The sequence below is a fragment of the Cervus elaphus genome, chromosome 33 (genome assembly GCF_910594005.1).
Source record: "Cervus elaphus chromosome 33, mCerEla1.1, whole genome shotgun sequence".
In the NCBI taxonomy this organism is placed as follows: domain Eukaryota; kingdom Metazoa; phylum Chordata; class Mammalia; order Artiodactyla; family Cervidae; genus Cervus; species Cervus elaphus.
In genome coordinates, this window is record NC_057847.1 from 71,895,769 (window position 1) to 71,921,660 (window position 25,892).

The 25,892-nt window shown below is 48.2% G+C and overlaps 1 protein-coding gene across 1 annotated transcript in view; it reads right to left on the reverse strand.

Annotated features, from left to right (window-relative positions):
* The window catches only part of SCTR (secretin receptor), a 67,756-nt gene extending 57,190 nt beyond the window's left edge, over positions 1–10,566 (reverse strand). Inside the window, exon 1 of the mRNA XM_043894675.1 lies at positions 10,177–10,566. Coding sequence (XP_043750610.1) covers positions 10,177–10,236 — 60 coding nt within the window. The 5' untranslated portion in view covers positions 10,237–10,566. The remainder of the gene's footprint in view (positions 1–10,176) is intronic.
* Positions 10,567–25,892: the final 15,326 nt, after the last annotated feature.

Here is a 25,892-nt window from a genome sequence, read left to right on the forward strand (position 1 = left end):
TTTGCATTCTTGGAGGTTGAAGAAAGGGGCACTCTAGCACAGAGGGCTCTTGTAAGCGATGGAGCAAGATGAGGAATGAGGGAACACCTACGGTGGGAATTCTCTCCAAGAAAGGTTCAACTTCCTTCATGTTTTTCCCTAGGACTATGGGAAAATATGCACTCATTTCACATGCTAGCAAGGTTATGCTCAAAATCTTTCAAGCTAGGCTTCAGCAGTACATGAACCAAGAACTTCCAGATGCACAAGCTGGATTTAGAAAAGACAGAGGAACCAGAGATCAAATTGCCAACATTCACTGGATCATCGAAAAAGCAAGGGAATTTCAGAAAAACATCTATTTCTGTTTCACTGACTACAATAAAGCCTTTGACTGTGTGGATCACAACAAACTGGAAAATTCTTAGAGATGGGAATACCAGACCACCATACCAGTTTCCTGAGAAACCTACATGCAGGTCAAGAAGCAACTTAGAACTGGACATTCGGGAACAATAGACTGGTTCCAAATTGGGAAAGGAGTGCATCAAGGCTGTATATCATCACCCTGTTTATTTTTAACTTCTGTGCAGAGTATATCACTCACAATGCTGGGATGAATGAATCACAAACTGGAATCAAGATTGCAGGGAGAAATATCAACAATCTCAGATATGCAGGTGATGCCACTCTAATGACAGAAAGTGAAAAGGAACTAAAGAGCTTCTTGATGAGGGTGAAAGAGGAGAGTGAAAATGCTGGCTTTAAGCTTAACATTCAAAAAACTAAGATCATGGCATCCAGTTCCATCACTTCATGGCAAATAGATGGGGAAAAAGCAGAAGTGGTGACAGATTTTGTTTTTTCTTGGGCTCCAAAATCATTGCAGATGGTGACTGCAGCCATGAAGTTAAAAGATCCTTGCTCCTTAGAAGGAAAGCTATGGCAAACCTAGACAGTGTATTAAAAAGCAGAGACATCACTTTGCCAACAAAGGTCTGTCTAGTCAAAGCTATGGTTTTTGACTACAGGTGAGATGTGAGAATTGGACCATAAAGAATGCTGAGCGCCAAAGGCTGAGGCCTCGAATTGTGGTACTGGAGAAGATTCTTGAGAGTCCCTTGGACAGCAAGGAGATCAAACCAGTCAACCCTAAAGGAAATCAACCTTGAATATTCATCAGAAGGACTGATGATCAAGCTCCAATGCTTTGGCCATCTGATTGGAAGAGCCGACTCACTGGAAAAGATCCTGATGCTGTGAAAGATTGCGGGAAGGAGGAGAAGGGGGTGACAGAAGATGAGATGGTTGAATAGCACCATTGACTCAATGGACATAAGCTTGAGCAAACTCCAGGAAATAGTGAAGGACAGGGAAGCCTGGCACACTGCAGTTATTAGGGTCACAAAGAGTCAGATGTGACTTAGCGACTAAACAACAACAATGGAAAAATAATCATTAGAGGACAGTTCAGCTTCTTTTAATTCTAAATTTCTTAAGTTGTAGCAAAATACACATACCATTGGCCATTTCGATCATGTTTAAGTGTACAATTCAGTGGTATTAAATGAAAAGTTGTACAGTGATCACTCCTATCCATTTCCAGGACTTCTACAGCCCAACAGAAACTCTGTACCAATTAAACAGCAACCTCTATGCTACTTTCTGACTCTGTGAATATGTCTGTTCTAGATACTTCATGTAAGTGGCATTATACAATATTTGCTCTTCTGTGTCTCATTTCACATCCATGTTGTAGCATCTGTTGGAATTTCATTGGTTTATATGGATGAATACTATTCCACTGTATGGACAGACCACACTTTGTTCATCTACTCATCACTTGGGTGTTTCCACCTCTTGGCTATTGTGAATAATGCAGCCAAGAACAGAGGTGTACAAGTATCTCTTTGAGTCCCTGCTTTCAATTCTTCTAGGTACATATCCAGAAGCAAAATGCCTGGATCATAGGGTAATTCTATGTTTACTTTTTTAAGGGACCACCACACTGCTTTCCACATGAGCTGTACCATTTTACCTTCCTGCCAACAATGCACAGAGTTCTAATTTCTCTATGTCCTCATCCTCAACCCTTATTCTTCCGTTTTAATAATATCTATTGTGCTGTGCTATGCTGTGCTAAGTCATTTTAGTCGTGACTCTCTGTGACCCCATGGACTGTAGCCTGCCAGGCTCCTCTGTCCGTGGGATTTTCCAGGCAAGAATACTGGAGTGGGTTGCCTTTTCCTCCTCCGGGGGATCTTACCATCCCAGGGATCAAACCTGCGTCTTTTCCACCTCCTGCCTTGGCAGGCAGGTTCTTTACCACTAGCATAACCTGGCAAGCTCCAATATCTATCTTAGTGGGTGTGAAGTAGGTCATTCCACATTTCATTTACCCTTAGTCCTTTCATTAAAACTGAATAAACCAAGATTATTTTGTGTGGTGGCATGTCAACTGCATAAACGTGTGCACCCAGTTTGTGTGACAGCAAGAGCATTCTGTTGAAAGGGCTGAGTCTGCGGATGAGTCTGCGGCCTGCAGACAGTGGTGTCGGTGACAGAGTGGGGCCATCAGTGTAGCTGGGAGTGGCTGGGAAGATCATGTTCATGGAGCAACAGCTTGTTAGATGCCTCAGAGGGAGAATGAAGGGGAAAAAAGCCCCCTTATCATCTAAGTTTTCCTAGAGGAAAGAAGAAGCTGATATTTAGAAGTCAAATGTATGTATGCTTGAGCATGTTTCTATATAATCAATAAATTTAGAAATATTGGGAATTTCCTGGCAATCCAGTGCTTAGGACTTGTGTTTTCACCGCCGAGGGCATGGGCAGGTTCAATCCCTAGTCAGAGATTGAACAAGCTGGACAGCACAGCCAAAAAAACCTTTTTAAGACAAAAACGGACTAAGCTCTATAGTTCACCCCTTGACAATTTTCCTCTAAATTCACAGGAGAAACAAGTGAAGGTGCTGCTAAAATTTATATAAAATACTCCTCAAAGCAAGAGCTATTACTCTTGAAAAGGTCCCTTTTAATAGTTTTTAAAAATCAAATTTGGATAGGTACTTTTTTTTTCTTTTATTGTTCCTAGTACTAAAGTGCTTATAGCGAAAAACAGCAGTTCCCTTGCCTAACCTTTTCCTGCTCTCCAGAGAAAATCACTTTCTTTTTTTTTAGATGTATATTTTCATTTTATCTCTGTATTTCAAAATTATCTCAGACTGTTATTTCTTGGTTTATCAATTTGAGACATTATCCAAAACTCTCTATTATGGAAGAGAAAGATTTAGATGTTTTTAAACCTCCCTACAGATACTTCCCTCCCCCTATATAATATATTGATATATCCTTCTCTTAATTTTTAGTTAAATGAATGGTCTGTATTTATAATGACTTACTTTGACTATGAAATATCGTTCACTGCTGAGTCTAGCCATGTAAAACGATTATGTCTCTTCTTGTACATTTTGTTTTTCCTGTGGTCAACAATTTACTTTGCGTTTTCATTTGATTAGTTTATCTAGGTAGATAGGGTTAATTTATCCAAATGCTCCAACAGCTCTGACAGACATTTATCAAGAGGTCTATTCTTTCTATCCCTGGATCCCTCTCTCCCACAGACCTCTGCCAATGGGGCCTGATACCTGACTGTGCTTTTAGGGGGCCTCTCCCCAGCCCCCCCCTGCCGTCACAGTTCCATTTCCTATATTCCCTGTCTTTTTCTTGGCTTTGCTTCCTTGTTCTTCAGAAGCACATTCTACAGTAACTTCCTGAGAAAGCACATATAAGGAGGTCAACTTCTGAATCTTTTCAGGAGTGAAAAAGCTTTTATTCACCTGCTGCTGTTGCTAAGTCGCTTCAGTCGTGTCCGACTCTGTGGGACCCCATAGCCGGCAGCCTACCAGGCTCCCCCGTCCCCAGGATTCTCCAGGCAAGAACACTGGAGTGGGTTGCCATTTCCTTCTCCAATGCATAAAAGTGAAAAGTGAAAGTGAAGTTGCTCAGTCGTGTCCAACTCCTAGCGACCCCATGGACTGCAGCGTACCAGGCTCCTCCATCCATGGGATTTTCCAGGCAAGAGTACTGGAATGGGGTGCCATTGCCTTCTCCAATGAAAAACTACTGAATTCCAAAGGAAGGGAAGAAACTCAACACACTTTGCTCGTCAACTGCCCATCTGAGACTGGAAAGGAATAGTTTCACAGGGGAAAAAAGAGAGATACTAGTCTAGTTTACACAGTGAGAAATAAAGAGGGAACTCAATCCTACAACCAGTTCCAAACCCAGAATGTCATCTAACACTTACTGGGTACCTAGGATGCCCTGCAATCAAAGGTGAGCGGACACGGATCTTATTGCCGCAGCTCACAGGCTCCACGGGGTCCGGAGGCGCCTGTGGCGGGAGCATGCGGGGAAGGTAGTGGCCAGGTCACCACGGACCACAAGCAGTGGCAGGAAACCCCTGGGAGGCACTGCACCGCGTAGGCACGATGACATCCCCTTGGCAGAGGGGAGGCACGCAGATGGGACAGGGGCCAGTGTGGCTCCTGTGTCTGCTCTGGGTACCTCAATAACTCCAACAGCAGGGAAAACAGGGACCAGAGGTGTGAGCTGGGCAGCAGCTGAAGCGGGATGAGCATGGTTAAGGTTGGATTTGTGTCACCTTAAGATGGCCAAGGAAACTCACACGGGAAGAGGGAGCAGCGTAACGAGAGCAAGAGCCAGAGACAGTGCCTGAGACAGCGCCCCGCGCAGGCTGGGAAGATGAGCAGAAGGAGGGACCACGCAAAAGGAGGGGTCACACAAGAGGAAGGGCCCATGAGACACGGGGAAGCCACGAAAGAGGGAAAACCTCGTTTGAGGCGCAGTGGGAACCACGAGCCTGTGAAAGGCAGGCGCCCAGGTGAGGAAGAGGGAGAGGGACAGAGTGTCCCAGCACCCAGTGTCTCTAAGAGGCTGGAGTCCCGTGGGTGCCCTGCCCACCTTGCCCAGAACACTCAGGACATGTGCTCGCTGCCTTGATGTCATTAGTCATAACGTCCAACCTCTCATCAACCATGTGGTCCCCTTGGGTGGGACAGAGATCACGCCGTGTCTAGGGAAAGTGGGACAACGCAGGGCCTGTTGAGACTGATGCGAGTGGGGAACGGGTGGGAGCCAGGGTGCTGCAGGCTGAGGAACGGACAGAGGTGGAGGCAGGGATCATAAATGCATCTTCCAAAATGCTGGCCATGAGCGATAGCGGAGGAACCATGGCCAGAGCTGTAGAGTTCCTCTGTCACTTGGCTGGATGGGCTTGGGCAGGTTGACCAGCTGATGGGAAACCCAGTCAAGAGGAGGCGGTAGAAGGCTACCTCTGTGTCATCTCAGGACAAAAGCCACCGAGCATGGTGGGGGGAAGAGGTCAGGAGCAGGGGGCCGGAGCAAAGCCTCTGTTCCACTCAGGTGTGATGCAGACTGAATATCTGTGTCCCTCAAAGAATACATTGACTCCCTAACCTCGGGTGTGGCTCTGTTAGCAGACAGTGCCCAGAAGGAGTTCATTAAGGTCAAATGAGGTCACAGGGTGGGGCCCAAATCTGACAGGATTAAGGTCCTTACAAGAGGTATCAGTGAACTTACTCTCTCAGAAGTCAGAGGAAAGGTGAGGAGCAGGCAGCCAACCATGATCTGGGATATCCAGCCTCCAGGCTTACGAGAAGAAACACTTCCACTGTTGAAGCCCCTCAGTCTGCGCTGCTCTGTCATGGCATGACATTAAAGGAAGGGCAGGATGCCAGGAACAAGAGGGCACAACTTAGATTCATCTATGAGGGCAAGAGGCTGCTCAGGGGATGTTCATTCTCCGACTCTCGGGATATGGGAGGTAAACCCATCTATTGAAAATGAAAGGATGGGGTAAGATCAGAAATCTCAGAAGACTCCAAGGGGAGCCTCGGGGAGCCAAGAGAGAGGGAAGTTGATGTCGGGCATGCGGTGATTCTGGAAAAGACTGGAAAACTCGGGAATCCTGGCAGCATAACCAGCAGGAGATGACCCACCAGGGAGGTCCCTTCCCCAGACGCCCCTTGGACTCTCTCAGACATAGAATATTGAAGCTGAGTGGGCCCCAAGAGATCCCTGCTTTCTCATATCCTCATGAATACTTACATACTCTGTCATGTAAGCAAGTAGATAGAATCTGAGTGTTGTGGGTCTTACTTTGGGCTGCAGGCTGTTCCAGAGCCCGAGCAAAGGTCAGTGGTGACCTCAGCTTGCTAAGGGCAGGGATGCAGGGGCCAAACCAGGGGCCACTCCAGGGGCAGAGCTCTAATCCTGGTTGTGGAGTCTGGGCTTTCAACAAGGGGTGCCAGGAAGAGATCTGTGCCCTCCAGTGCCATGGGAGGGGATTTGGGGGACAGGACAGGAGGGGAGCTCTGTAGCAACTCCTAAAGGGGGAGCCAAAGTCTAAAGGACTCCCCTAAACAGTGTGGGAAGCATCTCTCCTGTTCGTTTGAATTTGTGGCCCCAAGCTCATCTCTGGCTACCCTCAATAAAATGCTGTGTGTAATTCCGTATTTGGTTTGTCTTTTATAAAGTGATTAGATTAAACTGTAGTTATTGTCATTTTGTGGTTTGGGAGAGATTTCATGACAGCGCCTCGGGAGCCAGAAACCAGAGCGGCCTCTCTTTGGAAGCAGATGCATGTGCTGGTTAAGAACAGCTGGGTTTGGGTCCTTACACCATCATGTCCAGCTGGGTGACTTGACCAACGGTTTCACCTCTTCCTGACTCTCAGTTTCTTCACATGCACAGTGGGGATGATGACTATTGGTGAGAGAAGTCACGTAATGCCAGGCACAGCTTAGCAGAGTATCTGGTGTGAAGTAGGCACTCAGTGAGGGAAGCCTTCACCATCATCATCATCATCATCATCATGGTCATCAGTCACATGAATTTTAGGAATAGCAAAAACTCAAAAAAGAAATCCACAATACTACCTCAGAATATTGTTCAGGGATACAAAGCTCCCAGTGACTTTTCTCTAAGAGGCATCAGTAGTCAGATCCTCTGGTGACCTTGCAGGCCTTCCTAAAATTCTGCTCACCCGGCTTGTCAACCTCTGGGTCCAGATGCAGTCCAGAAAGGGGTGGGGACCACCACATGCCAGAGCCCCTCCTTAGAGTTTTTGTGTTTCTGAGCCATCAACCGAGAAGAAATGAAGAGGGACGCGGGGGAGTGGGAAGGGAGGGTGGAGAAGCCAAAGGAACCCATGCCCTACAGAGGTCTCATCCGGAGATGGGTTTTCACTGGTACACCTGCTTCTGTCTCCAGCTCAGATTCCCTGTCACCAACCCCACTACCCTGAATCCAACATCCAGTGATACCTATTACGAAACTTGTTCACACATTTGCCCTGAGACATAATAACTTTTAAGGCAGTAGATCTCAACCAGGGCAGTTTTGCTCCCAGAGGACAGTTGGCAGTGTCCGGAGACACTTTCTGTCGGCACAACTTGGAGAGAAGATACAATGCACTGGACACCCCCACCCCCTGCTCCCCTCTCTCTAACCACTATCTCCACCCTCTCGCTCCCTCCCATGCCAGGGGAGGGCCTAGCTCTTGTCCCAGCATCCCTTGTGGAAAGCTCAGATTTAATACCCAGAATTACAGTGTCAAAGTTAAGAAACCCTGCTTGAAGGAAAAAGTAGCCCCTTGTACCCCACTTAACTCACTCAGGTTCTCAGGCAGGCAGTTGGCCAGATGCCCTGGATTTAAAAGCCCACCCCTGAGAGACTACACCTTTGCCTGGCACATTTATGTACCATTTTGTAAGCAATGATTGCTTGCAAGATGTCATTCTTCACTACCTGTTGTTATATGAAAGTGCCCCAGCTGAGGGCAGCCACTATGGATAGCACCATCACTTCATTCATTCATTCAGCCCACACACACGTCATTGACTCTTTCTTCTGATACGACAGGTTCTAAGGATAAAGGATGAGTGCGACTAAGTCTCAAGGTTCAAGCTCTAAGTGAACATATTGGGGAAGACGGGAAGGACAGGTGCCCTGGGAAATAATGACAATACTGTTCCAGGTAAAAATCCTCATGAGAGACATGGGTGGGGACAGGAAGGGGAAGTGAGGCCAGAGCTTCTCATGGGGGTCTCAAAAACCTGCCCCAGCAGCCATCAGCACTTTTTGGTCCGCTTTCAAGGGACCCTCCCTACATCTCTCTGTATGGAAAGGTGGGGAGTTGGGGAGAGTAGTAATAAGCAATTTGGCCTTAGTGATCCCCCACCACCACCAATTAGGAATCTGCCTATGATTTCCCTCAAGAGGAAGCACAGAATGAATACAGAATTGTGTGAACGCCCTTCAGTTTCAAGATCAAATGTCTGACCACTCAAACAGAAAAAAAGCAGGGTTCCATAGTCTGGGAAATCCTCCAACCGAAGCAGGGCAATTCCATCCCTATTTGTTGAAGGAGTTCTCTGCCAAGAAGTGTGAACCTCAGATCTGGATAAGCCCATAAAATCACCAGAGAGCCAAGACTTACACACAGGAAACCACCTGGCAGGAACATAAAGTGGTCCGTGAGTAGATGAAGATGCGAGCAAAGACAAGCCACAACCCGGACAGAGCCCTGGGCAGTTGAGAATGGCAAGATCTGGGCTCCAGTCCTGGAGCTGCCACAAACTTACTGATAAGGAGCAGGTCCCTGCTCTCTGTGGGTACCAGTTTGCTCTCCTGTAAAAGGAGGAAAGTGGACCAGGGCATAATAAAGCATCCTTCCAAGGCACATGGAAGACCTGAACCAAGGGAAGGTTCTCATTTTCCCCTGGGTTTAGTCCTAAGATGACGCTGGAGGTTAAAATGTACTTTGAACCTTAGTCCTGAAGACCCAGCCACTTGGTGATTTCTTCTGACAACCGCAGTGTTACTGCAGATACTTAAAAAGGAGGCTGGCGGAGGGTGGGGTCGGGGTGGGGGGGGCGAGGTCACTAAGAGGGCTGCCTCCTGGCTCTGGGCACCAAATAACAACACACTTGGAGGCTGAATTTGGCTTTGAACTGTCCCCATGTCTCAGGTGGCATTTCCCCAAAGTGGGAGCTCAGACTTGCCAGTAGGTGCTATTGTCCTAGCACCTTCCAACTGCAGCGCTGAGGACAGGAGGCTCCAAGTTATCAACACCAGTGAGCTGCACAGGAGAGCCGCAAAGCCCACCCTGGATACACAGGAGCTGGGCCTCCTGGTGCCAACACTCCCACCAGCTCCGGAAGCAGGTCTTTCTTACAGCCAACCAGGAGAGGACCACTGGAGGGCCACTGACAGGTTTGCAGGAAGGGTTTGCCCAGGACAGAGACTTCAGGCTCAGAATTGAGTTCCCAAGTGCTTTCCCTGGGGAGTTTCTTGGGACTGAGGCGGTGGGGTCCTGTTTGGAATGCTGGTGGAAAGGGGAAGCTCTGGAATCTGTGCGCCCCTTCCTCACCGCTCCTTCTCCCCACTGGGCGCAGCCGCCCTCTTTCACAAACCCCACAGGCAGAGGCCAGGACTCCCTGGAGTTTCTGAGAAAGCAACATAAGCCACTCACTCTGCTGCCTTCCTTTTCTCTGCCAGTTCCTCCCTGGACCTGGTTTGGGGAGACCAGCTGCTCCCAGAAGTCCTCAGACCCACCGACATTGCAGAGCCAAACCCACAAGACCAACGAGGAAGCGGCAGTTACAGCCAAAGCTTTCGGAGGTCTCCCCGTCCGCAGCCGCTGTCCGTGCAAATGGCAAGGCTCTGGGGCAGACAGGCTGGGTTCCAGCTGTCTTTTCTCGGGGCAAGTTTTTTGGTCTTTCCAAGTCTCGCTTTCCTTGTCCGCAAAGTGAGGGTGAAAATAGCAACTTCGAAAGTCGATGATGAGGTTTCAAGGAAACACTGCAGGCAAAGTGCCCGCACACAAAAGGCTTGACCGGGAGCGGCTCCCGAATTTCCGCCCAGGAGCGCCCGGGTGGGGTGAAGGGCAAGGCGGGTTATCTCAGCGCTGCCTGCGCCCGGGGAACATACAGATTTTATTTCGGAGGAGAGGACCCTCCGGAGAGGAGCAGACAAAAATCATAGTGGTGGGGAAAGGACGGGGAGGAACGCCTCCCACTGCCCAGCAGAAGATCTGGGGGGCCCCCTCCACCCCTCACCCCCAGGGGGACCCGCGGAAGGGCGCGTACTCACCGCGTGCGCGGCGCAGGCGAGCAGCAGCAGCCCGGGCAGTGGCGGCAGGCGGGGGCGCATGGTGCCGCGTGCGCTCCCCTGGCGCCCCGACGGCCGCCTGCCCGCGCGCACCGCCGCTCGGGACTCAGCGCTCCCTGCCGCCTCTCGGACCCCGGGTGGCCGCCGCGCCCAGGGGAGCCATGGCCCCACCCGCGGCGGGCCCGGGACTGCGCCTCCTCTGACCGCGTGGCCCCGCACCACGCCGCCCCGCCGGTTGATAAGGACGCGGCGCGGCGTGCGCTCCTCCACCCACCCCGGCAGGCTGGCCGGCTGGCGGGGGCCAGCGCGGAGGCCGGCTGCGGAGGAGGTGGAGGGAGGACGCGCGGCCTAGAGCGGCTCCCGCAGGCTAGGCTCGGCAGGCCCCACTGCCACACCCCCGCGGACTAAAACAGCCCTCCCCAAGGTCCGGGGCAGCGCCGCCACCGCTGCGCTGCGTGAGGATGGGCAGGAGGCCACCTTTTGGAACCTCAGCGTTCTCATCCGAACAGTACATCTGATAATGCCCACCTTCTGGGTGAAAAGTTTGTACTAGTGCCCTGTGACACAGCCGGTGCTCGCTAAATCCCTACGGCACTATTCTTGGGGGGCGGGGCGGGGGGCAACTGCTCCATTTCCGATTTTCACTTTTTTTTTCCTTTCTTATTAGATATTTACGCTCCTTCCAGAAAGTTGCACACACATGAGCTCCATCACACTGAGAAGCCTTTGATGATCAGGTGAGACCAAGGAGGACCATCGGTGCATCCCAGCGTTTGGGGCTGTGCTGGAGCTTTTGTGCTTTCTGGTTCCCCGGGAAGCTATTTCAGTATTAGGCAAGTGCGCCCAGCAGCTGCTCATCCTGAGTCTTAGGGCTCAGATCTCCTTGTTTAGTCGCTCAACAGCTTGCAACGCCATGGACAGTAGCCCACCTGGCTCCTCAGTTCATGGGATTCTCCAGGCAAGAATACCGGCAAGGGTTGCCATTTCCTTCTTCATCAGATCTCCTGAAGGCTGGCTTTTGGCCTCTCAGTACAGTACAAGGCACCCTCAGAGGGTTTTGTAGACCCAGTATTTTCTTTTTCTACTCTGGTCCCCTTTTCTTTTGTGTCTCCTTCTATGTGGATCTTTTTCTCAGGCACTTGAAGTTTGTCAGCTCATTGACGTCTCCTCTCCCTCACCCTCTTCCCCACACATGGAAGTGAAGTGAGCTCTACCTAAATGCTGTCTTTGGCATAAGGACTGACATGAGTCCTTATGTACGCGCGCGCGCACACACACACACACACTCACTCACTCACTCACTCACTCACTCACCCTTTCCTTTCATAGCGTTCCCACCAGCAGAGAGCCTGTAACTGGATTGCCCCGGCCCAGGCTGTCTTGGAAGTCAAGGTTCTGACTGCCTTGATCAAGCGTGGTCAGTGACAGGTGGTGGTTTCTCCCCTCTGGTCCACAAATATAAACCACATTCTCTGAGACCATTATCACCGACAAAAGTGATATTGGGTCCCACTGTCTTCCTCGTATTTCTCAATCGGTTCAAGATTCAGGCTGGAAAAATGTTATGAACTAGTCTCTCTGACATCCTAAATGTGCGTTAGAAAAAGTGCATGCGGCAAGGATATGCCATTTTTACTATATAGACTTTCGTGTTGCAGGAATAGTTTCTGTAATGACTGGATGTATTGCCTTTTTGATGGAAAGACAAAAAAAGAAAATAATGCATCAAGGATTCTGTGTTCTATACCAGAGCCTTGTGATCACCAGTGAAAAAAGCAAAACGACATCTGTTTCGGGCAATTCAATCAATTTCTGGCCTGTGGGAAGCCATTGTTCCTTAAGTAGGAGGCTCTGTCTCTCAGAGTATTGAGAAAAGGATCTGAAATGCTCTGTTGGGAAGCCATCGATGCTGTCTGTGGCTTTGTAGAACCTGCCTGAGAACACAATTTCAGAGGGTGGAAGGAAGCATGTGGGGAACTAACCATGTATTTAATACCCACCATGTGCTGGGGAGTTTTTAAATAATTGGGTGTATTGCGAGGCTGCGCCATGACAGGCAGCCTAGATTAGGAGTAGGCCTGGTTTTCCAGGGTAACATGATTATCAGGCCACCTGGAGCCAGCCAATCAATATGCGCCCAGTAAGGAAAAGGGAACCTATCAGGGGAAAGCTGAAAAGCCCGTGAAGGTTTGAGCCAATAAGATTACTTTGCAAACATGTAACCAATCCACTTAAGCCAGCTACCAACTGCTTATGCACACCTTATAAATTGGGTAACAGCTCGGGCTCAGCGCTTTCTGACCCTGCACCACTGCGTTGGTTGCGGCAGTAAGCCCTGACTCGAGCCAGCAATAAACTTCCCTTTTTTTGCGAGTTGCATTGTCTTGGAAGCCTTCTCTCTTCCCGCTCGGGGATTCGGACATCGGGCATAACAGTATCATCATAGTTAATCCTCCAAGACTGTCTGAGAGACACTGACTTTCCTTGATGAATCAGATGGGAACTTGAGGCTTGGGGAAGGTAACCATTTGCCTCAACAATGCAGCCAACAAGGGCCAGGCCTGGATTGAACCCAGGACTGAGTCCAAAGCCCGGGCCCATGTCCTTTGCATGGTGCTAGAACGTCTCTCAATCCTGAAGATGACTTTCTTACTCTCGGCGTTTCCAAAGCTCTTTTCCATGCAACATTTCATTTGATCCTTGAAACAGCTCCATGGGGTCTGTAGGACCAGCGATCAGGGGCTGAGGGAGAGGGAGATTCCATTGCTCACATGGTTTCATTGAAAGTTTAATGAGAAGATGCCATGCAGAGGTATGGGTGGGGCTCAGGGAACCAGCAGGGGACATGCGGTGCCCGGGTCAGCAGCAGTAGGCCTGGTCAGACTCCTCTGCGCCTCTTCTGCTTTGACCTTGGCCCCATCTGTCTTTGGCCTGCCTCAGCAAGACTCCTGCCATGGGTTAGTGAGAATCTTCCCCCTTGATATCTCGTCAAGTTCCTTGTCTCCCACCTTTGATGTCTAATACAGTCCTGCCTTCAGCAAGAAGGGTGTTAAGTCAGCTTAGCAGAAATCTCCCTGTCTTGTTGTCTCCTCTTAGTCATCGTCCATCCACGGCCACCCTCATCCTGCTCCATAGCTATGAATCCCCTTTATTTCTTGTTATATTCTGAGTTGAGCCCTGGTTCTCTCCTCTATTGCAACACCCCTATTGTAACAGTCTTGAATGAAGGCTTCTTTACCATTTTAATAAGTGTCAGGATAATTTTCTTTTAACAAGGAGCAAAGAGAGAAAGCAGTGTCTCCTGAAGCAGGCAAGAGCTATCCTTGGGAGTGGAGCCACCCACAGGATCTTAACTAGAGGGGAATGCAGCCTCTGTCAAAACTGCGGTCTGGGACTTCCCTGGTGGTCCAGTGGTTAAGACTCTGTTTCCACTGCAGGGGGTGCAGGTTCCATCCCTGCTTTAGGAACCAAGATCCCACATGCTGCATAGCACAACCAAAAACAGACAAATGGAAAAACTGTCAGGTGTTGGGATAAATACCCTGACCTCTCTTCTGCCCTCTGAATCTCCTGGCTATGTCTTCCATTGGCTAAACCCAACCCAAAGCCAGAGACAAGACAGACAGATTGGGGAGAAACTGTCCGTAGCATTTCTCTATGTCCAGAGAGTTTAACCTTCCTCCTGCGTGGAGAAGGCACAAAAGAGATTTGAGAGGGATGAGGCAAAAGGAAAATAACCCCACTAGGATATATCATTCTACCCGTTTAACAGATGAAGAAACCTGAACAGATGAAGATGGGTGGGGCCTGAAAAGCAGATCACACAGGATTGTTTGCACTGAAACTCTGGTCTCTTGATTCCCAGCCTGAGTTCTCCATCACACTTATGTCTGTTACACCTGAAACTGGTGATGGAAAATCAGAGCAATGATTTACTATCACTTCACAGTCCTGGGGGCTGGCTGGGCTCGGCCGACAGTTCCCTGGTTTAGCACATCTCACGTGGTGGCAGTCAGACAGAGTCACCCGGAGACATGCTCACTTGGATGACTGGGGCTGGGCTTGTTCCACATGGCCCCAGCTCCAGGCAGCTTCAGGGTGCCTGGGCTTCTTAAACTATGATCCCAAAGGTGTTTGTCCTAAGAGAGAGCAGGTGGAAGGTGTACCGTGATTTATGACCCAGCCTCAAGGGCATACAGTTCTGCTTCTACTGCTTTTTGTTGTCCAGATAATCATAAAAGCCAGTCCTGGCTCTAGGGGAGGCAACATAGACTCTGCCTCTTGAGGGAGAGTAGGAAGATCCTGGAGGAGCACGTGAGACCCCTAGTACTAGTACTAATACCAGTACTGTTAGCGGGGCTGTGGGGAAATACCTATGTCCACCCTCTGAATTCATTATAACTCCCAGGAGCAACAGAGAGCGGTGTCTCTTTGACTTTGATGCTTTCCCAGGTCTTGAGCCTCATTCCTTTCTCCAAGTTACACTGGAGAGGTAGGTGTAGTGGGACATAGGAAACTAAGTCATGACTACCCCGAACACTCTAAGTCATGTTCTCACAACAGTAGCTTAAAAGTTACCCTAAAACTTTAATTCAAAAAGATAATGCACCCTAATGCTCACAGCAACACACAGTCACAATAGCTAAGATGTGAGAGCATCCTAAATGTCCATCGACAAAGGATTGGATAAAGAAGATATGGTATATGTACACAATGGAATATTACTCAACCATAAAAAGAATAAAATAATGTCATTTGCAGAAACATGGATGAACCTAGAGATTATCATGATAAGTGAAATAAGTCAAACAGAGAAAGACAAATATCATATGATATCACTATATGTGGAATCTAACAAAATGAAACAAATGAACTTATTTCCAAAACAGAAACAAGACTCACAGACACAGAGATCAAATTTAAGATTACTAAAAGGGAGAAGGGGTGGTAGAGAGATAAATTAGGAGTTTGGGGTTAGCAAATACAAACTACTATATATATATATATATATGTTTATATGTATGCAACTGAATCTCCTTGTATACACTTGCAACTGTTTAATAGCACAACATTGTAAATCAACAGTCAGTTCGGTTCAGTCGCTCAGTCGTGTCTAACTCTTTGTGACCCCATAGACTGCAGCATGCCAGGCTTCCCTGTCCATCACCAACTCCCAGAGCTTGCTCAAGCTCATGTTGGTGATGCCATCCAACCATCTCATCCTCTGTCGTCCCCTTCTCTTCCTGCCTTCAATCTTTCCCAGCATCAGGGTCTTCCCTATGAGTCAGTTCTTCGCATCAAGTGGCCAAAGTATTGGAGCTTCAGCTTCAGCATCAGTCCTTCCAATGAATATTCAGGACTATACTTCAGTAAAAAATTTTAAGTTACCCTGAGGATGGGAGATCATGTATTTGGTTCCAGGGTAACTTGTTCTCTACTGCTGCTTACAGATAGTCTTTATCACCCCAGGGAGGCAGAAGGTATGGCTAAATACTGAATGTTAGCCAAAAGATGCCACTTTGGCATAAGTATTGTTTTGAGCCAAAGGCAACTGAGAACCAGCAGGTACAGGACAAGCTCTTCACCTCCCCAGAGATGCCAAAATGTAAAGTACAAAAGCGCCCCATTGTATAGGAGGCTTTTAAGAAATGGAAATTTCCTTTACAAAAGGACTCATTTGTACAGGAGAGGAGAGGAAGAGAACCGCTCTTTTTACCTGTGAGAGTCTAATCTGCACAGCAGGACACAAGAGAAGCCCTTTTACCACCCAGCTCCCCCATCTCCTTCCCAGCTCGCCTCCCCCACCCAGAAGCCCCCAAATCACTTCTTTGTTAGCCTAAGACAGTGTAGATACCTCAGTCATCTGCTGCCTCCTGGACTCTGGTTTCCTTGTGGAATTCTGTGCCTATCTGGGCAATTAAAACTTTTTCTCTTGTTAATCTGTCTGGTTAGATTGATTTCAGGCTTCAGTCATTGAATCTGGGAGGGGAGAAAGAATAAGATTTCTCTCCCTCCCCCCCCCCCCACCAAAATGAAATATAAAAATTTCCCTAGTGTTGAAAGAGAAAGAAAGCTTTTCTTCTCTCCCTTTTCCTCCAGCATTTCCCTTAGAAAACTTATAAATCCCCTCTGTCTCTGAGATGTATGTAAATCTTTATAAAAGCTAAATAAGCCTCTTGCCAGTTTTGCATCCCAGGACCATCTTTCTTGAAGATCTTGAAACCTTCTCTTTGAAACGTGATTGTCCAGGAGAATGGTGCCCTGTCTTCCTTATACTGTGGGAGTTCAGCCTACATGCTTGACTCCAAGTTGTAATTTTCCAGCTTGTCAAAAAGATTAGAGAAGTTTTGTTTTTCCTTTGGTAAAGACAATTTAGCATGTGTGTGATGGATTGTGTCTGTCTGGCTCAAAGGGTAAGATTTCTACTTGTCTTTGCCTTCAGAAGCCAGTGATGTACATCAGAGTCTGGTTTCATGTGCACTCAATAAAAACACTGATTTATTAGTTTCTTCATTTTGTGGAGAAGGGTTACCTGTTTGGCTGGAGACATTGTTAACTACTTCAACAAGAAATTAGAATATGTATATATATATATATATATATATATATATATATATATAAAATCTCCTGCATGTTTTCAATAGCAGTAAACACTTGTTGGAGAAAGTAATTAAGCACATCCATTCAGTGCTTATTTATTGAGCATCTGCTCTGTTTCAGATGCTATGCCAGACCCATACAGGCCTGTGGAAATTGCTTGCATGAAGCCCTGTGATTGCACGCCTCCCAGGAGGCCCAGAAAGACAACTGAGGTGGTCAAGACTTCAGAAGTTCGCCCAAGCACACATTTAACAAACCTACTGGTTGACTGAAGTAAGCGACCATAGAATGTATGGTTGTTGTTAGTCACTTAGCTGTGTCCGTATGTGTGGTAGGTCTGGTCTATTGGGATAAATTCTATGGGAGCCTGTACTCAGGGATCAGAGTAAGCCTTGAGGATTAATGAATGTATTAGGCCGAGTCCTTCAGTCATTGTTTTTGTAGGTAAATTATCAATACATTTGGATATTGATGATTTTACAAGGTTCAACCTGTGGTTGTATATGGTCAGCCACCATTACCTCTTCTTCTGAGACAAAGAGCTCCCTTATCCATCCCCACTCTCAGACCATGTGCTTTGGGTGGGACTTTCATCACCAACAGCTCAGGTGTGAGCACATGACCCAGACCCAGGCAAGGAGAGTCACCCCCACCAACGGACCACAGTGAGTGGTTGGCAGATGGGCACACAACTGAAGCGGGGGCCCTAGGAGTGGCACCAAAAAAACCTACATGATGGCGGATGATGCTGAAGCTCATGGCATGATGGCAGGCTTTCAAATGTTGTGGAGAGATCCAAGGACAGAGAAACCATCCTGTTGTGCGTGCTTGCAGCCGTGACGGGAGCCTCAATGGATAGACAGATATGCAGATGGATAAATAGATACATAGATAGATAGGCAGGCAGATAAATATTATAGATAGATAGACAGGTAGTTGGAGAGAGAGATGAACAGATAGGCAGATAGAGAGCTACATAGATAATTTTCATTAATTTTTAAAATTTTATTGAAATATAGTTGACTTATATTGTGTTCATCTCTGCTATACAACAAAGTGACTCAGTTTCTTTTCCATATTCTTCTCCATTTTGGTTTGTCACAGGATATTGAGTGTAGTTCTCTTAGATGGATACTTTTTTAAAATGTTTCTTTAACCTTTGAATTCTTTTCTGCCACTTGTAACAAAAAGAGCCCTGCATGGACTTATGGAAGCTTCCCAGGGATGTGATGCGGGAGTTGCAAGGACTGCTTTGGGGGTGGGGGTGAGGGTGGGATGAGAGGGTGAGGAGTTGACTATGCCTGGGGGTCCAGGTTTAAGCCTTCCCTAATGACTACACCAATGAAACGAACTTGCTCTGCCCCTTCAGCTGCTCAATAAACCAAACAAAAAGGTCTGTTCTCTTCTGCGTGTGAGCTCTTCTGAGAGTCAAGCTAATGCATTATTGATGAGCCATAAATAATGGGGCCAGCATGATTTCCTATTCAGTGCTGAAGTACAAAGGTATAACACTGACTTTTTAATGAGGTTTTTATGACTCAGGTTCACTGTTTACTCTGGAAATGGGGGCTGGCTTTTTCAAGAAAGCTGTTTTTACTTTACTTTTGTTTTGCTCCTCCATTTGTCAGCATCCTTTTAAATATTTGTATGAAATATTAGCATTAAAACAGATCAAATAAAAGAGAGCAAATAAAACCACATCTGAAAGACAGTGTTGCTAGTGCTCTTCAAGCCTTATCTTCACTGGATGGAATAGAGAAAGGTCAGGTACACCCTGGCCTCCCAGAGGCTTCCCCACTTTTCTGCCTACTAAGGCAGTTTGGCTTGGCACACAGAAAAAAAATGTTGGCCACAGGCAAATTGGATTCAAATCCTGACTTAGTCATCAATTAGCTGGGTGACCTTGGGCAAGTTACTCGAGCACTTTAAGCCTCAATTTCCTCATTTTTATCATGGAAAAAATAATACCAATCTTTCAGCATTGCCATGAGGTTGAAAATAGTTCAGCACAATTAAATTGTCTAGATGTACCAACCAATTAAGATGTATGTGGCTGCAGATAATAGTCAAACCAGGTCAAAGGGGCTAAAGCAGCAATAAGGCTGGGTATTGGCTCCCATGACTGAGTTCAGAGACAGAGCCTGCTTCAGGGTGGACCAAATCTAGTTCGGGTTCTGTTTGCATGTGGTTCTCTTGGCTTTGCCCTCTTCTAATCTGGAGAGCCTCAGGCTGATAGCTGTTATGCCCGATGTCCGAATCCCCGAGCGGGAAGAGAGAAGGCTTCCAAGACAATGCAACTTGCAGGAAGGGAAGTTTATTACTGACTCGAGCCAGGACTCTCCGCCCGCAACCAACGCAGTGGTGTGAGTCAGAGAGCCCGGAGCCCAAGCTGTTACACAGATTTATAGGGTGAGAAGCGGATTGGTTACACGTTTGCAAAGCAATTTCATTGGTCAATACTTTCACGCGCGCGGGACTTTCCTGGGGGTTTCCGCCCCGTTCCTAATTTCCTAATTGGCAACCAGCGGTCAGTATTAAGTGAAAGCTAAATAGGAAGGCCTATTCCTAATCTAAGCTGCGTTACTTCTGCTCCCCTTACATTCCCCCCTGTCTGTTGTTCAAGTAGAGGAATCTTCCTCTTTTCCATCTTGGGCCACTGACACTATAAGTGGACCCAGGAGGGTGGAAATTAAGGAAGTCAGCCAGGGGGAGTGTTTGAAACCAAGACTCAAACCATCTCTGCTGGGCTTTCCGTTCTCTCTTTCAGCTCGTAGGGAGGAAAGCCCTTGGCCTTGCAGAGATAGTGAAGCTTGGTTAAATTCCCCCCGTATCTGAGGTACTTGGCCCTGGGGATTGCACCACACTCAGGGCTACCAAATCTCTGTTTCCTACGTCCCATTCCCGGGGCCCATCACAAGAGGTTATGCAGCTTCAGCTCCTGCAATAATCAGCAGGAGAATTAGGAGACCTCCCGGCGGATGAGTTTCAGTTTCAAAGGCGCACTTTTTCCTGTTCTTCCAGTGTGGCTTGCCGCATTGATTGCAGTGAACCCAGGGTCCAATCCCGTCGACCTTGACAGCAGTAGGAGTGGTAAGGAGAACAACATAAGGGCCTTTCCATCCAAACATGGTTATGTAGGACACACAGGAGGGGGTCTTCCATACAGAATCTCAAAAGGGCAGCTTATAAGGGGTGTTACGTGCCTGAAAGAGTGCAAAGGGAAGGAGGGTCACCCAGTCCCCGCCAGTCTCTATTGCCAACTTCGTCAAAGTTTCTTTTAGAGTCCGATTCATTCTCGCAACCTGTCCTGAGCTCTGGGGATTATATTCACAATGTAACTTCCATTTCATCCCCAGAGCTTGGGCCAGCCCTTGTACAATCTGGCTCACAAAGGCAGGTCCGTTATCAGAGCCCATAGTCACTGGCAGCCCGTACCTAGGCACCATCTCCTCTAAGCTCTCCCTTCCACTCACCCCAAGAAGGTATCTACCAGAACCAACAGATAGCGATACCCGTACTTGCCTGGCCTTACCTCAGTGAAATCTATCTCCCAGTGTTGCCCTGGCTCTTCCCCTCGGTACCTCGTTCCCGTGTGCTGCTTCTTCTCTGCCCTCATTAGCTGGCACACTTTGCAAGCCCGAATTATCTCTCGTACAGTTGCATTTTGTCGAGGGAACCTCAGGCAGGCCATCTGGAGAAGTGTTAGGGTCTTTTTTTCTCCCAAGTGTGTAGTTGTGTGCAGGTGTTCACACAGGTGACAACCCAGGGTGGCAGATATATCAGGTTGTTGTTTTGGTCTCGGTACCATCCATCTTGGTTATCTTTCTGGAGGGTGGTATCCTTGTTGATCCAGGCGAGATCAGGGAGGGAATATTCGGGAACTGGTGGCAAGGTCCCCATACCAGGAGGTGGAAGTCCCACGGCTAATATGGGGGCAGCATAGTCCCGGCTAGCCGCTTCTCGAGCGGCCGCATCAGCGGCACGATTGCCTCGCGCCTTAGGGTCTTCTCCCTTCTGGTGACCAGGGACATGCACTATTGCTACTGCCCGGGGCAGTTGGACAGCTTCCAGGAGCCTGCAAATCTCTGGCAAATTTTTGACCTCCTTTCCCTCAGCTGTCCGAAATCCCCTTTCTTGGTATATAGGACCTTGAATATGGGCAGTGCTGAAAGTATATCAGCTGTCAGTAAAAATGGTAACTCTCTTCTCTTTGGCTAGCTCCAGAGCCTGTGTTAGGGCAATCAATTCTGCTTTTTGCGCAGAAGTGTTTGGGGAAGTGTCTCAGCCCATATTGTCTGTCCTGAGTCATCAACTATAGCGGCTCCCACTTTCCTTTGCCCGTCTTTTACATAGCTACTCCCATCCGTGAGCCATACTAGCTCACTGTTGTCTAGGGGTACATCAGTTAAGTCTTTTCGTGCCGCCAGGGCCTCAGCCAGTATCTCACTGCAATCATGGAGAGGACGGTCTTTCTCTGGGTTGGGTAGGAGCGTGGTTGGATTCAGGAAGCAAGGGGTCTGAAAACGCACCCGTGGGGCATCAAGCAGCAAAGCCTGGTAATGTGTCAAGCGGGCATTGGAGATCCACTTACCCAGTGGCTGCTTCAAAACCCCTTCAGTGGTATGGGGGTGTGTGAACCAGGAGCTGCTGTCCATACGTCAACTTGTCATCATCGCGGACGAGGAGGGCAGTGGCTGCAATGATGCAGAGGCAAGGGGGCCACCCAGAGGCCACCAGGTCTAATCGCTTCGAAAGGTATGCCACCGGCCGTCTCCACGGTCCCCATTGTTGCATCAAGACCCCCTTTCCTATTCCTTGCTTTTCATCTACAAACAGCTGGAATGGTTTATTTGGGTTAGGCAGGGCAAGGGCTGAGGCTTCTAGTAGGGCCCGTCTGAGTGTCTGGAAAGCCTGTTTCATTGGCTCAGTCCAAGTCCAGTTTGGGGTCTCTTTACTTCCCTCATACAAGGGCTGGGCCTTCTCAGCAAACCCCATGATCCACAGTCTGCAATATCCAACAGTCCCCAGAAACTCTCTCACCTGGCGGGGGGTCTTGGGCTCTGGTATCTGCAATATCGTTTCCTTCATGGCCTGAGTTAGCCACCTTTTCCCCTGCCTGATCTTATACCCCAAATAGGTGACCTCTTGCCAGGCTATTTATGCCTTCTTTGTGCTAGCGCGATACCCCAAGATGCCTAGGGTCTGTAAGAGGTCCCCAGTGGCATGGTTGCATGCCTCCTCGGTGGTTCCAGCCAACATAAGGTCGTCTACATATTGTAGCAGGATGACCTCTGGATGGCGAGTCTGATATTCGTAGAGGTCCTCACTCAGAGCCTCATTAAACAAGGTAGGGGAGTTCTTGAACCCCTGTGGGAGGTGGGTCCAAGTTAATTGTATTACCGGTTGGCCTTCCCCCTCGGTCCACTCAAAAGCAAATATCTCCTGGCTCTGGGCCGCCAGGGGTAGGCTGAAAAAGGCATCTTTCAAGTCCAACACAGTATACCAAGTGTACTCAGGCAGCAAATTCCTCAAGAGGGTATAAGGGTTAGGGACAGTGGGGTGTATGTCACTCACCCGTTTGTTGACTTCTCGCAGGTCTTGGACAGGTCTGTAATCTGTCCCCCCTGGCTTCTTCACCGGCAGTAAGGGTGTGTTCCAAGGGGATTGGCACCGCTTGAGAATTCCGCATCCATGAGACGTCGAATGTGGGGAGTGATCCCCCGCCGAGCTTCCTGGCTCATGGGATACTGTCTCACCCTCACAGGAGTTGCCCCGGCCTTTAGCCCAATGACGACCAGATGTCTCTGTTTGGCTAGTCCAGTTCCTGCCGTTTCTGCCCAGGCCAATGGGTATTTATGGACCCACGGTTGTACATCTAGTGCTATAGTCTCTGAGGGCTTTGGCGCAAAAAGTCTGTATTCATCTCTTAAGGCTAGGGATAAGACATGTATCGGCTGTCCAAGTCCATCCGTGACCGTCATTCTCCCAGGGTCAAAATGAATCTGAGCATTAACTTTAGTCAACAAGTCTCTTCCGAGTAGAGGGGCTGGGCATTCTGGTATCACCAAAAATGAATGGGACACCTGGTGGGTCCCCAGATCTACTTTTCGTTCTGTGGTCCAATAATATCTTTTTGTCCCCGTGGCTCCTTGCACCAAGCTGGTTTTCTTAGACATTGGTCCCAGTTTTTGATTTAAAACAGAGTGTTGGGCACCAGTATCTACCATGAAGCCAACGGGTTTCCCCTCCACATGTATGGTTACCCAGGACTCGGGGAGGGGTGCCGAGTCTTGACTCCCCCAGTCACTGTCTTCCCCCGCATATAGAACTCAAGTTCTAGGGGAGATTTTCTCTCTCTGGGTCGTTCCTCTCCTCGGGTCCCTCTTAGGGCACTCGTTTTTCCAGTGCCCCTGTTCTTTGCAGTAGGCGCACTGATCCTTCTTTAGGGCCTGCCTTTTTGGTTTCTGTTTTTCTCCCGTCCAGGGGTCTTGAGGTTCCCTCAATTCTGTTCTGGCTCTTATCCCCACAAAAAGAATCTGGGCTAGCTCCCTCTGGTTCTTCCGGTTTTCCCTTGTTCTATATTCTCTATCTTCCTTCCTGATCTTCTCAGCTAATTCCCTTTCCTCCAGTCGAATTCATTCTTCCCTTTCTTCTGGGGTCTCCCTATTATTAAATACCTTTTCAGCTGTTTTCAATAAATCCTGTATCATCTGTTCTCCCAATCCCTCTATCTTTTGTAATTTCTTCCTAATATCTGGGGCTGCCTGATTTACAAATGCTAACAGAACTGCAGCACGTGACTCCTCAGCCTGGGGGTCCATAGGTGTATATTGCCTGAAAGCTTCCATTAGCCTCTCTAGGAAGGCTGCCAGGCTCTCAGTGGGCTCTTGCCTTACTAAATTTACCTTTGCCAAATTTGTCGGCTTTCTTGCTGCGGCCCGCAGGCCTGCCATCAGAGTCTGGCGGTACACTCAGAGACGCTCCCTACCTTTCGCTCGCTCAAAATCCCAGTTAGACCGCAACAGAGGAAACCCCTCGTCCACGAGATGAGGCTGGGCGGTTGGCCTCCCGTTGACCCCTGGGACGCATTTCCGCCCTTCTGCCAGAATTCGCTCCTGCAACAGCTGCTGACAATCATAGTGAAAGGAGAGTTTCACCTGGTTGGGCTCTAGTCACTGAGGCTCACTTATTGTAGGGCCTTCAGAGTCCGCCAGAGTGTAGCCCTGGCCAGGACTCATCAATTGCACCCACAACCATTCGCCTGTTCACTGAAACTCGAGTCAGAGTAGGAACGAGACCAGAAACGGTGCCGGCATACACACAAACACAGACAAACACAGAGAGCCAAAGACAAACACACAGACAAACGTCGGCCGACAACACAGCACTGGGTTTTCGGGCCCCCTGACCAGACCAGACTCGGGATCAGGAGAGGAACTCTCCTTCCCACAGAGCCGGCTGCCTTCCAGTGCGCTCGCTGGCCTCGGCCTTACGCCGGCTAGAGAAAGCTTTCTCCTGTGCCAGATACCCCCTGCTTCACAGCAGGGCCCCAGAATTACTCTGGACTTCCTGTCCTGCCTGAGACAATGCCGGTACACACACAAACACGGACAGCCAAAGACAAACACACGGACAGCTGACAACACAGCGCTGGGTTTTCGGGCCCCCTGAGTTTTCCTGAGCACCGGTGCTATTATCTATCCTTCCCCTCTGTCCTGGAAGTGTTCTCTTCCCCCGGTAAAGGGATCCTGGATGAGCCCCCAAATGTTATGCCCGATGTCCAAATCCCCGAGCAGGAAGAGAGAAGGCCTCCAAGACAATGCAACTCGCAGGAAGGGAAGTTTATTACTGACTTAAGCCAGGACTCTCCGCCCGCAACCAACGCAGTGGTGCGAGTCAGAGAACCCCGAGCCCAAGCTGTTACACAGATTTGTAGGGTGAGAAGCGGATTGGTTACACGTTTGCAAAGCAATTTCATTGGTCAATACTTTCGCGCGGGACTTTCCTGGGGGTTTCCGCCCCGTTCCTAATTTCCTAATTGGCAACCAGCGGTCAGTATTAAGTGAAAGCTAATTGGTCCTAATTGGCTAATTGGTTGTATCCAGGTGGCCTGATAATCTTACCAAGTAGGAAGGCCTATTCCTAATCTAAGCTGCGTTACTTCTGCTCGCCTCACAATAGCAAGCCAGCGGCAGTAGTTCTACAGGCTAATATTCACAGTTGAGGCCAGAGGAACAGAGAATGATCTTAAGAAGCTGGCCCATCTCCATGGAAAGGTGGAACCTATGTTCCCTCTTCTTACACCTGAATGCACCTTGGTAATGGACTCAACAGAATAAGGAGGTGATGCTGAACAACTTTCAAGGCTGGGTCATAAAAGGAAATACAACGTGGCTAATTGTTGGAGAAATGCAAATCAAAACTACGTGAGGTACCACCTCACACCAGTCAGAACAGCCAGCATTAAAACATCTGTTAATAAAAAATGTTGGAGAGGGTGTGGAGAAAAGGGAACCCTCCTACATGGTTGATGAGAATGTAAATTGATGCAGCTACTGTGGAGAACAGTATGAAGGTTCCTTTAAAAACTAAAAATAGAGTTGCCATTTGATCAAGAAATTCCACTCCTTGCATATATCTGGACAAAATTAAAATGAAAATATACACGTTCCCCTATGTTCATAGCAGCACTGTTTATGATAGCCAAGACATGGAAGCCATCTAAATATCCATTGACAGATGAATGAAGAAAGATGTGAAATATACACACACATATACACATAGAGGAATATTATTTAGCCATAAAAAAGAATGAAATAATGCCATTTACAGCAATATGGATGGACCTAGAGACAATCATGCTAAACGAAGTGAGTCAGAGAAAAACAAATATCATATGATATCACTTATATGTGGAACCTGAAATAATGATACAAATGAATATATTTACAAAAGAGAAACAAACCCACATAGAAAACATAGTAGCCAAAAAGGCTAGTGAGTGGGGGATAGATAAATGAGGAGTTTGAGATTAAAGTAAATATGCTACTAAATATAAAACAGATAACCAACAAGAATCTACTGTATAGTACAGAGAA